The sequence below is a fragment of the Ostrinia nubilalis genome, chromosome 16 (genome assembly GCF_963855985.1).
Source record: "Ostrinia nubilalis chromosome 16, ilOstNubi1.1, whole genome shotgun sequence".
NCBI lineage: Eukaryota > Metazoa > Arthropoda > Insecta > Lepidoptera > Crambidae > Ostrinia > Ostrinia nubilalis.
In genome coordinates, this window is record NC_087103.1 from 10,434,348 (window position 1) to 10,447,233 (window position 12,886).

Consider the following 12,886-nt stretch of genomic DNA (forward strand, 5'->3'; position numbering starts at 1 on the left):
TTGTGTAGGGCCACTTGAATGTCTGCCGATACAAATTCCTGTGTGTACTGAGCTGAAACAACATGGGACTCAACATCTATGCCATAGAACAATTTATGTACATTCTATAGGAACATTGATGTAACAACTAAATATTTGAAGTACATATTCCAATTTAAAATATCTTGTATTTTTATCAAATGTATGTATTGTTTTTTACCGCTTTCTTCATTGCACCTTTTTAATCTAACACAAGCATGCATTTTTATATGCTTTTGTAACAAACCTCACTAGATTTGGTTATTTTCCATTGATTGACTAAAATGGATACATCCCGTTTTCTAATAAGCCTTCTTGTAATGGACAAAATAACCAAATTGCTTTTTTATGTTAGTAATGATTGCAAAACAAATTAATAAACCGTTTTGTTTTAAAATATTTGATAGTTTGTTCATAACTATAACTACGTCTAAAAAAACAAAATGCTTATTAAGTTGTTTTGCAATCTGTCGTTTCTTTTTTTGTAAGCTAGTGTTTGTGTTTCATTTTTTGCAAGCAAAATTTTGTGTGGAAGGCTTGTTTTATTGTTTTCTTATTTCGCTAAAATACTATTTCATTTATCTGTCTCAACTATATACCTTTTCTATGTCAATAATATTGTAGGTTGAAATACAAAGACGTGCCAAGCATCATTGAATTTCATCCCAGATTTGTGTTGTACAAAAATACAATTTTACTTTGAACGAACTATGAAGTAACCTATAAAAATATGTCACTTCTAACTTACAAAAACGTGGATACTACTAACATTGTAAATATAGTTTAACTTTAGTGTTGCCATGTACAAGGGCGAATCCAAAGAAAGGCCGTGTATAATTTTATGTATCCAATCGATCGATTCAACGCCGAATTAGTATGCTTTGCTATTTACGACACAAAGGTGAAGAATTGTTTGTTGACCACCGTTGAACCATCGTTAGATGGTTCAAGGTGTGAGCCCTTGAACTATTTTGTAAAGGCCTAAATTATCTAGGATAACTAATAGCTGCTTTGGTGCTTTATATAAGACGTATAACACGTGAAGAAGTAACCCATATTGACCTCAATTAATCAGCTAAAGTCTTTTGACTTTGAAATTCGTATTTAGAGACGTACGGTTTTCGGAAACTTTTCGACGATTATTAATACCGGTAACATGAATACCGATTGGATATTACTACCAGGTATACTCATATTTCGACTTAAGAAAGTTCCCCGATAACAGCACATCTCTATGCTAGAGTTTGTTAGTGACTAAAGTCCGGTCGCCGAGCACATATAATTTCGTCCAATGACCCCACAGCCTACACTCACCGCGGCCGCCCGTGGCATAGTCGCGATAGCAACAAATTACACTCGAGCGATAAGGATGGGTAGCTTGGGGTCATTGGACGAAATTCTATCTGCTCGGCGACCGGACTTTAGTGCGCGACACAAATTAGTTTTCTATTGTGTCTCGTAAGCTATGGATTAAACTATAAATGCTAAGTTTTTGCTAAATCTTAGCGAAGAAAGTTACCTAGTCGATATGCGTTAGTTTTTGACGGCTACTACATAATTTAAATATTACAACTTTAACTAGAATCACTAAACAAAGTTACACTGATTTCTAGTTCGGTATTTTTTTATTTAGACTGAAGTTTACCTTTTTATTTCACTTTTTTTCCAACTAACAACACTGGCAGTTGTAACAATGGTTGTGAATTAGTTAATGAATTGTTAAAATTAGAATACCCTTAGATCTCATTAGTAGAAAATACATATTTATTATTTCTTTAATAAAGTAAAAATCCTTTAATGTGTGGTTTATTTGTAGATAGATTGAAAGCATAATTGTATAACTCATCCAGCTAAACGTGTGGTGCTTTATGTAAATGCAATAAAGGTGTTTTTGCAACAAAAATGTATGGCTTAATTTATGTGAAAAGGAATTGCGGTAGAAAATGATGGATGAGATGAGTTACACAATTAGCAAGCTGGCTATTTTATGTTTGTGAAATGCACAGATTGTTAGCTAAAACTTAAGTTACTATTGTGGACCTAATGAGGCGAAAATACTCATTACAGGCTGTCAACATTTTAAATTTAATTTTTGTTGCGCTTTATTGTTTCACATAGTGGGATAAGTGTTTTGTTTCCGTTTAACAAAACACAACAGCTTTATAAAATTGCTCTGCAAGAATTTTGCGATAACATCGACCTAAAACATAACATAACAACTGCACTCTGACTACAATATAAGCAATTTCTAGTGTTAATCAACCAATAAAAGATTTTCTCTCACAAGTTTTAACCATTTGAATGCCGTAAGTAGATAATATGGGGCTAGGTAAAGTGGTCCCACTTATCCTTATTGAACCATTCTGATGTATCAATCAATAAAAAAAGTACATATAGATAGATAGAACACACAATTTATACACCACACAGGACAAGAAAAGAAAAAGAAATACACAAATGAGAAGGCACAATTTTGATATTATTTTTCACGATCACTCACACTTTAACCATTTGAATGCCGTGGTCCACAATCTACATCTCTAACCAGAGTGGTCCCACTTATCACCATAGCTTTTGAAGCATGTCTGGTGGCGTTGTGTTGCATGCCGCATGCTTGGGCAGCCGGTCAACATTCACGTGATGCGAATCTTGCGCAACGCGCCGCCGTCAAATGTCGTCAGAAATAAGTCTGACAAGGTCAGTAAGGTTTGGATGTGAAATGAACCGGGAGACAGGTTTAGTGATGAGTTCCAAAAATAATATTGTAACCCTTTATGAGACTGTCGTGGCTGTTAAGGGGTTATGTTTGAATTTTTAACATTAAAAGAAAGACTTGGAAAGAATTTAGACAATAGAAATTTTATTGATCGAGACTCACCGGTGAGCTCCCGTGGCGTGTAACGTGTTAAATATTGGTTCATTTTATATTCAATGACAAATTCAATCTTATAACAAATTCAAACTACCGCTTTATCTAGCGCTCTGCTTTTTACTATCACTTAGTTTTATGTTTCATTATGGCAATTATTGTCCAATATTACCTCACTATGAGTAAACCATTGCACATTTTACACAAATAACCATAGCACTTATTAACATGTAATTTACCTTAGTTGACAATCAGAGAAGTAACAGCCCAAAACTAGTTAAAACTAGATTTATCAACCCAGGACTAGTCGTATTCCCACAATACTAGTTACGTTCTTACCTTTTAGTTACGTCATCATTGTAATTCGACCCATATTCGACATTAGGCTAAGTACACATTGATGCTTGAAATATTTCATAAATATTTAAAATTATAGATTTATATGATTTTTATTGCTCATTCCAGTCAACCCCTGTGGGCTCCATTCAAACGGGACACGAGATTGTCGTCTCTCCGAACCGTGACAGACATCAACCCTTCCATAAGGTATTAAAAAGTCATTATTTTTCGTAGATTTTAAGTTAGTTTATCATTAGGCATAGTGCCGATTGTACACTCTCGAAGAGAAAGGTCGCAAATCGATTAAGTTAAATCTTGACACCTTTAGAATCGGTAATGTAGCGAACAAATACTAAGACCGATTAAAGTTGACTGAATGGAATGGTTATTAATGTATAACCAATGAATTGACAAGCTTTTATGATATTTCAAATCTTGATTCATCTGAAAACCAATTTAGTAAAATGCCTCTTGTGATTACCTTTAATATAGGTGACATAATTTTTAAGTTCAAGATTATTTTTTGTGTACTTTATAATTTGTTTGAAAGATTACTGAATCGTTTACTCGCGAGAGTGTACATCCGGCTTAAGATAAAATGAATGAGGCTACATAAATTCATTAGAGTATGCCGTAAAAGCAATAGTTGATGTTTAACACATTTCAGTTTATGATTTTATACATTGTTACATGTAGCGACACTTTTTATTATAATTTTTTGAGACTAGTAGGTATATAATATAGGTGACATAATTTTTAAGTTCAAGATTATTTTTTGTGTACTTTATAATTTGTTTGAAAGATTACTGAATCGTTTACTCGCGAGAGTGTACATCCGGCTTAAGATAAAATGAATGAGGCTACATAAATTCATTAGAGTATGCCGTAAAAGCAATAGTTGATGTTTAACACATTTCAGTTTATGATTTTATACATTGTTACATGTAGCGACACTTTTTATTATAATTTTTTGAGACTAGTAGGTATATTCAAAACGAAAAACAAAAAAATACTGTCTAAAATTAATAACACAGTTATTTCATTACACTAATATTTAATGCAAGTCAATTGATCCGTACTTACAATACGGAGAGTTGACGTAATCGTCAGGTGAACTGACTATATTTTTTTCGGTGCAGGATGATTTGTGTGATTATATAATTGGTTTGGTTGAGGACGATGAGGCGGCGCTAATTTCGGGAGAGGTTTGGGCCCCATTCAAATATACCCTAGTTGTTTTCACTAGTTGACCTTGAGGTGCGATTCATACTGAGATGACTAGTGGACATTTCACGTTGCCTGCCGTTTCCATGTGGTTACATTATACTCGTAATTTGATTTTATAAAATTATCTCTATTATTTACATAACGATTATTTTATTTAATGCTTCTCAACTTGTTTTCTAAAATAGCGGATTTTTTATGTTCCGAATTTTAATTACACAGCCAAACTTCTAAAATTTACTACTATCCTCAACACAATGAGGGCCATTGCTCATGAAGAAAATGACTAGTCATGTCTCAAAACCGTATGCATAAAAATTAAAGATGAAGTTGTTAAAATATATTTCCATGACCAAATTTTTCTTTTGCATGAAACAGGCCGACAACACACATAAAACTAGTTTTTTCAATATGAATCGACCCTTATATCGCCATGACTACCTCCGGCGATGATCCCATAGACTTTGTTCGGTAAATTGGTTTGCTAAATTTTCTATTTTAATTATTAAATAAAACATTAATCGGTTTTAAACTTACATTACTATTACCGTTTTAGACTTTCTTTATACTTTTGAATGAACATGACACGTTAAATTAAATTTTAAAATTTAAATGACAAGTTGTTTTAACAAGTCTTTTTAAAATCTTTTAGCTAGAATTTTAGCATTATTCGTAGTTGTAGATTTTTATCATAAAAACACACCTACATAATATGGTTTAGATTACATTTCAATACTTCAAATCAATCGTAAAATATCGCTTATTTGCTGACCAATTTATTGAAGATGTGTCGAGGGTGTTTCTCCATTATTGCCATTTATGTTACGTGGATGTAAATATGTATGTTGCATTTTCAAAAACCTAAATTACATTAAAATACAAATGAGAATGGTCCAGGAACACCCCTTCAATTGTTTCTTTTGGACTCCCATAGATGGCATTTACCGTTCATTTGTTCATGGAGCTATGTACATACCTTGCAAGAGTGGCGCGTTGCTTTGAGCTTGTAGGGTGACCACGCTAGTCCCTAACCAGAGTTTGTGTGGATTTTTCGAGAATGCTTCTACCATCATGGTTTAGTACTACAGGTTGTGATATCATCTAAGATCGTTTTTTAACGCATTAGTGATTACTAAAAACTGTGTGAGAGTTCTACTAAAATCGTTTGCCGTTAGAATGTTTGGTACCAATCGTTAGAATTTGCACTTTTTTATTTTAACTAACGGCCAAAATTTTTAGACAAAAATCTACGAATTTATTTCACATTTTATGGACTGATACATGGAGCCATATTTCTAAAGAGTCCTTCAAAATAGCAAAGCAGAGACCCCATACTTAGATCTTGTCAGCCTGTAATACATGTCAGGTGTAATCTGAACAGTGCTTGAGTGTAAGTCCCTTATCCCTTTACCGAAATATGTATGAGGCATCAGTGTTTGTCGTTGTTTATTGTGATGTTGAATGTGGTATAGGCTCATTTGTACCAAGTTTTATTTTAAAAAATGAGTAGTGTACTATTTTAAATACTATTCGTTACTTTTGGAGAGTATTTTGTAGGTCCTTAACCCTAAAATGGATATAGTGAGTTGAAATTTTTCATTGGACATAAAGACAAAACAAGTATCAGATGGAATCTATGTTCACTTGGTCTTAATTATGTAGTTAACGTTTACATGCGACGTTGAACCAACTCATGATCTTGAAAATCAATAAATAAATAGCAAGGAGTAGCTTTGTTACCGATCTATTCTATTCTTAATTCACTCTCATTCACAAGCACGGTGATCTTGTGAAGATTGTCTGTATTGGATAAAAAAAACCGCAAGGACTATCTTTTCCAAAACAATATTGCATCTCTATTCTACAAGGAGTAGCTTGTTTACCACTGATCTATACGATCACTTCACTCTCATTCGCAAGCATGCGATCTTGTGAAGATTATCTGTATTGTATCAAAAAATAAACAGCAAGGGCTATGTTTATTTCCAAAACAATATCACATCATATAAACAAGAAGGAGTACTTAGCTTAAAATAGAAATACATGGGTCTTAAGACTGAGTTACATATACTCACAGCTTGACGTTTCGGCTACTATGCTGCAGCCGTGGTCACAAGCAGACTTTCTATTTTAGTTTGAAATGGAACGCGAAAGTTTAAAATCTTGGAGTAGGTACTTAGCTTTTTCTCAAAACAATATTACATCTCTATTCTACAGCAAAGAGTAGCTTTTTTACCACCGATCTATTCTATTACTTCACTCTCAGATCATAAGCTGTATTGGAACGAAAAATAAACAGAAAGAAGTAGCTTTTTTACCACCGATCTATTTTATTATTCTCTCTCAGATTATAAGCTGTATTGGATCGAAAAATAAACAGAAAGAAGTAGCTTTTTTCTATTCTATTCTCACTTCATTCGCACCTTTCATTCTCAATCTATCGCGTGTTCAGGGCGCTGTGAAGGACTCGGGAACCGGCGGGACGGCCAACACGGGCAACTGGCCGCCCAGCGGGAAGGCCACGCCCCTCACCACCGGCCACCTCACCCCCGCGGATAGGCACGGATCCGTTCAGGTACCATCCACAAACTTTAACTTCTTCTTCTTCTTTTCGTGTCGACAACAAACCTACACAGTGTCATCCCAAAACTCCGCCACAAGAGTGGCGTTGTCAGTAGCACTCATCAAATCCTCCTGAGTGCAGTTGCTTGGGCACTCAGGGCATGACATCAGGTGCCTCATCGACTGGGGAATAAAACCGCACCTGCACTCCATGTTCAAGCCATCCAAGAATCCCCACCTGGCCAGATTGTCCTTACTACGGCCAACCTGCGTCCGAAGTCTATTTAAAGACTTCCAGGTAAGCCAGGGGAGCTCATGTCCAGGTGGAGGACTCTCAGACATAGGGACAAAAGGGCAGGGGAGATCAGCTCTCTTAAACTTTAACTGCACTTCTTTATCTCTTCTGAGTTATTTGCAGGTCCAATGACATCGACTTTTCATTGACACTTTTCTTGGCTTTCACTGGTTCGGTTTTTTCGGAGTTACTGTAAATCCTGGCTACATAGTTTCGCAGTAGTAGGAAAGAGAGATGGGAATGGTCTCCGAAGCGCATCTTTAGCTCTTTATTTTCTGATCATTCTTAGTGTTGGTCATCATATCTGGGAATAGTTGCGAGTCCAACTTTCACTTGGGACGAACTTGGCCTTCACTGGTTGGGTTTTAAAGCTGTAGATCCTGGCTGCATTGGCGGTTGCAGCAGTGGGAATAGCCCCAAAAATCTATCTGTTGTAGGGTCTTAGACACTTCTTCCAGAAAACGATTGGATATAAATAAGGGTTAACATTTTATTCTGGCTTTTTCAAATACCAAACTAATTTGTCTGTCAAATTATTCCCTTGATTTTCTTAATATTATCTTGTCAAATCCAATGAAATTCGTGTATTTAAAAGTTAAATATTTTATCTATTATTTTTTGTATTATTTTGTACAGGTTTTAAAGTACTCCTTTGTTAAATCTAATATACTATATCTAAGATGGGCATCAAACTATGTGTTCAATATCGTTTCACATGTTTAGTATATTTTAGATATCACATTATTCTGCATGCCTTTGTAATCTGGTATTTATTTACAGTATTATTTACGCAGTTTATTTTGTCATTAATTGTGAATGTATATTGGTGTATTTATTTTTTAGCTGTTGAAGAATAAACATTTTCGGTATGTGAAATTTCCTGGATCCGTGTCAACGGTCAGTTTGAATTTTTTGGAGGCAAACGTGTGGTCTGCATGACGCTTACAACTTTGTGCTATTGACGTAACAATGCTTAATTACTAAGCACTGCCAAACTGCCAATATTCATTCATAAAACCCATTCAGAGCTAAATAGGCTAGGAAACAAGTTGATAGTCAACTCCCAAACCTATGAGCGTTTATACACAAGCATTAAGATTCTATTTTGCAATTAAAATAATTATTTTTACTTTTGAATAATTCAAAAGTTGAATATAGTTCCCTGTATTCTTGTTGCCGTATTAAGGGTTAAAGTTTATTCTAACCTTCACTCAATATAGCTCGTGTGTAAAAGTCCAATGGTTGTGTGATTCGGCTTTCAGTTATTTTAGTAGAAAAATGTTACAAATAAAATATTCCACTATTGCAACTTAAATGCTACAATAGTTGAATGTATGGCTCGCTTAAAAGTCACAACGGAGAAGTAATTTACGGCATATTTGCGATTGGTCTAAATATTGAAATAACCCATCAATAATCTCAATTTATGCTTGAATTGAGTTTTCAGCTTCGTTCACCTAAAGCATTCCAAAAACCACTGACAGCTTTTTTACGATTGCACCAATTCGATGTTTGTCTTATTTGTTGTTTAGTTTTATTGTTGCTTTACACAATAATATTACGGACTAAAATAATATATAATTTTAATTTTTGAGACACATCTTCATAAGGTTTCATCATGTATCTCCGATTCTTACAAATTGTATTCAGAAAAGTTTATTAATAATTACAGTAACATTTATAAACACGTAACATTCTTGAAGAGTGGCAACTGGATTTTAAAATATTTTAAGTAGAGTAAGAAACACTTTTCTTTTCACGACCTGCCCCCCTAGACAAAACGCACTTTTTGATCGAATCGAAAATCGAATTCGTCAAAACTCCATACAAAAAAGGGGCTTTTCGACCACTTTTCGACTGGTTTGCGATTAAAATTTTCACTTTGTCTAGACCCACTGGAGACATCTGATTGTAATAAATTTAAAAAAAACTGAACCAAATTAACCGTCCACTAAAACCGTATGTCACCTAAAGTGACAGGGACATTACAGATTAAATTTAACCTGACTCGGAAAAGCAGGTACTCATTTCAAGTCTTTGTATGCCGAGCAAAAATAGGTAGGCATTTATAATGTATGTAAAACCTTGCCTCTGAATTTGCAAATTGCCATTAAACAGTCTCGATCTGGACGCAAAACTTATTATTTATTTACAGTTCAAATGGCAATTTGATAATTCGGGCAGTGAAGATTTAATTTACTCCCAGGTGGTTCGTAAACTGACCACCCAACCCCAGTGGTTCGTAAACTGACCACCCAACCCCAGTGGTTCGTAAACTGACCACCTCACCTCCAAAATGGTTCGCATCCCTCAGTCTGACCTTACCCACAGGTGGTGAGTTCCACCAACGGAGAGCTGGGAGCGGACGACCCGACGGCGGGCCACAGCAACACGCCTATAACCCAGCCACACCACGAGGTCGACGTGGTAGACGACACCAAGTCAGTTTTCCAGCTGTACGGATACATTTTTATTTATTTTCCGCTTGCCGCAAGCTTTTTATTTGCATTTTTTTGATGTCGTGAGTTTTGGTGGCCGCTTGACGTTTAAAGCTCATATAGATGACCCACGCTGAACTGTCCCACCAAACTCAATGACAGGGGGGCGCTACCATCGTTCAACTATATGGTTTCCAATATGGCAAAAATCGGAACCAGCGATCCGGAATTGACGGTGGCGCCCCGCTGTCAATGTCATGGATAGGACAGTTCAGTATTTTGGAACTATAGCAGACTTATCAACTCGGAAAGGGATCAACACCGTATCGCCTTTCGCGAGCTGTCATCGCCTTTCGCGCGCTGTCAATAGGGAGGCGAGGCGTTTACGTTTCGGTGCGGATAAGTGTGCGTAGCAGTATGGAGTTTCGTACAAAGAATACTGACCGCCTCGAGTTATACGGTAACGATCCCTTTCCGGCTTGATACATTTGTGACGTCCTTAAAATAATAACCAATTTTTATTCTTTTTAGAACTGATTTTTCAATCATCATCTTTAACAGAAGAATAAAACAAAAAAATAAATCAGTTTTTGTATGAGAAGTAAGTCAAAATGACAATTTTATTTGACAGTTAAATCTGTGGATTGAAAAATCAGCCTTTTCATTTTTAATCAGCAGCCAATTTTCACCTCCGTACCTCAATAATGTTACACGCTCGTTGAAAACTAGGTACCTAGTTTAAAGTGATCTAATAAAGAAGAAGTAATGGATTGTTATCTTAAACTAGTGTTCAACACGCGTGTAAGATTTTTGATAGTGAGAGGGATACATTTAAATATAAATTAGGGTAAACAGGGCCATTTCTTTAGTTATAACAATGACGAATTTTAAACCTCACTTCGCTCACTTGGCGTTCGCCAAATGTTCATTTTAAATTAAAATTAATGAAGATGCATTAACATCTTTACTACTTACTAATAAACTAAAATAATAACGTTCAGTTCGCTTAATGCTTGCTTGATTTGCCTTTATTAAGTGATAATGCATTATTAACAAAACAATGTAATAAAAAAATACTCTATCGTGTCTAATTGACCGTTGTGCAAACTGCAAAGGTTTGTATCAAATAATTGTTCGTAATTTGAAACAAATTAGTAATTTAATTAAAATTGGATAGTAATAGATCACTAAAAAGTGAAGGTGATGAATTATTGGCTACAAAATAGCATCGTCGCAAAGTAAAAACGAAAACGTCACGAATCGAGTCGAGTCAATTAGAATCGTAAAAGTGAAAATGTATCATGACAATTTACCGATAATTGCATATTTGAAACGTTACTGAAAATGTGTTTTTAAAACATAATTTATGACCATATTTGTGCTCATATTTCTTTGCAAGATTTTTAAATATAAAGACCTAGTTGGGAAAACATTATTTTAAAACTTGATAATATCGACTATCTCAGGACTGTCATTATTTTCTATGTTTTAAAATCATGTTTGGAATACATAGAATAATTGAATTAGTATTAGAAATGCAATAAAAAAAGATAAAATAAATATAGGTTTAGCGTTTGGTGTTTTTGGGACGTCAAACGTCAGTGAGGCTTCAGATTTGTATGCTCTGTCACGCCATAATATGTCAAAATCACCCCTCCCGTGTCGCTCCCATACCTCAGGCATTAACTGAGTTAAATAGGCTAGTTTCCTAAAAAAATTTTTTTAGTCCGTCAATTTTAGTATAAAAAAATATTGGACACGTATATTTTTAATTGTCAATCAAACAAATAATTACAAAGTTATAGTGCGTTCAAGTTCCACGCGACGTCACAAAGTGTGCACTTTTACGCACTCACAGACGTCACGGGCCTTTTCTTTAGAACTTTGGCACGCTTTATCTCTTTACATTTTCATTAGTTTTAAAAAATGAAAAATACGTGTCGAGTAGTTTTTGATAAGCTAACTGACGGACTAATTAAAACTATTGCTTTTTTACCCAGGAAACATCCCTCTTCGTATCTCAGATGGGACAGTACAAGTTTTAAAATCACGTTTAGGATATTATTTAGCGTTAAACACACAGAACTAAGGCTGAGTTGCACCACCTTACATTGACGGTAACTTTAACGATAACCGGTGTTTTTTGTATGGAGTTTGACAGATTTTTGACGTTTAGCTAAAGTAAAATGTTGCAACCCAGCCTTAGTTGTATATTAAGCCTTGTATTCATTAGGCAACATTTGTTGATAAACTGTTTATGACTAATTAATGCGAAACAAGTTTACCATAAACACAGGTTTCTGAAACTTGGCCGTCCTCACTTGCTCTCCACTCATAGCGGGGAGCACGGCAACATGTATCATAAACAATGTATCATCAGTCATCACCTATGTTTATAGACTGTTTATAAACTGTTTACAGAGATGATGAAACATTGTTTATGAACAGTGTTTATCAAGAAATGTTGCCTAGTGAGTACATGGCTTTACACTGAGCTTAGCCCAAGCAAAAAAGTAGCAACAACCATAACCTACACCATGGCAGACTCTGTAAATCGTCATGCAGACAATCCGTGTATTCCAGGTGTTGCTGTTTCTTCAAACGCAAAAAGAAGAAGTGCGCCGCGCGAGCGGGCAAGTGACGCGTGCGAGTCACGTGACCTCCGACCGCCCGCCCGCCCCGCGTCCGTGTGTGTTGATGTACTGACGGTTGCGATTCGAACAACCTTTTCTAAGCTAGGTTACACTATCAAGGCTTATTCCACTATTTGACGGGGATTTTCAACGGGGAATAGTGAACTTTTTGTTCCCCGTTATATTAGGATTTTATTTTGAACGTAATGGTGATTAATTAACTTTTTAGTTCATTGTTCCCCATTATAAGCTCCAATTTAACGTTAACGGGGAATAGTGAACAAAAAGTTCACTTATCCCCGTTGACGGGGATTGTCAACGGGGAATAGCATAGTAGAATAAGCCACTATAAAGTCCGGTCGCCGAGCACACGCAATTTCGTCCAATGACCCCAAGCTGCTGCTTATCGCTCGCGCGTAAATTGCTAGTATACACGCCACGGTACCATCGCGGTATAATATCGCCACTGTTACTCCATTTCTAGGCTAGGATGCAAGGATACACGCCA

At 35.6% G+C, this 12,886-nt stretch overlaps 1 protein-coding gene across 9 annotated transcripts in view; it reads left to right on the plus strand.

Moving 5' to 3' along the window:
- Positions 1-12,494, plus strand: part of LOC135079375 (casein kinase I) — a 40,241-nt gene extending 27,747 nt beyond the window's left edge. For 6 of the 9 annotated variants that reach the window (XM_063974024.1, XM_063974019.1, XM_063974022.1 and 3 more), the window contains exons 10-14: positions 3,353-3,433; positions 4,366-4,431; positions 6,903-7,025; positions 9,639-9,763; positions 12,311-12,494. In XM_063974024.1, the coding sequence (XP_063830094.1) occupies positions 3,353-3,433; positions 4,366-4,431; positions 6,903-7,025; positions 9,639-9,763; positions 12,311-12,386 (471 nt within the window). In that variant the 3' untranslated portion in view covers positions 12,387-12,494. The remainder of the gene's footprint in view (positions 1-3,352; positions 3,434-4,365; positions 4,432-6,902; positions 7,026-9,638; positions 9,764-12,310) is intronic. The other 3 variants (XM_063974025.1, XM_063974026.1, XM_063974027.1) reach the window with 3 other exon arrangements.
- The last annotated feature ends 392 nt before the right edge of the window (positions 12,495-12,886 follow it).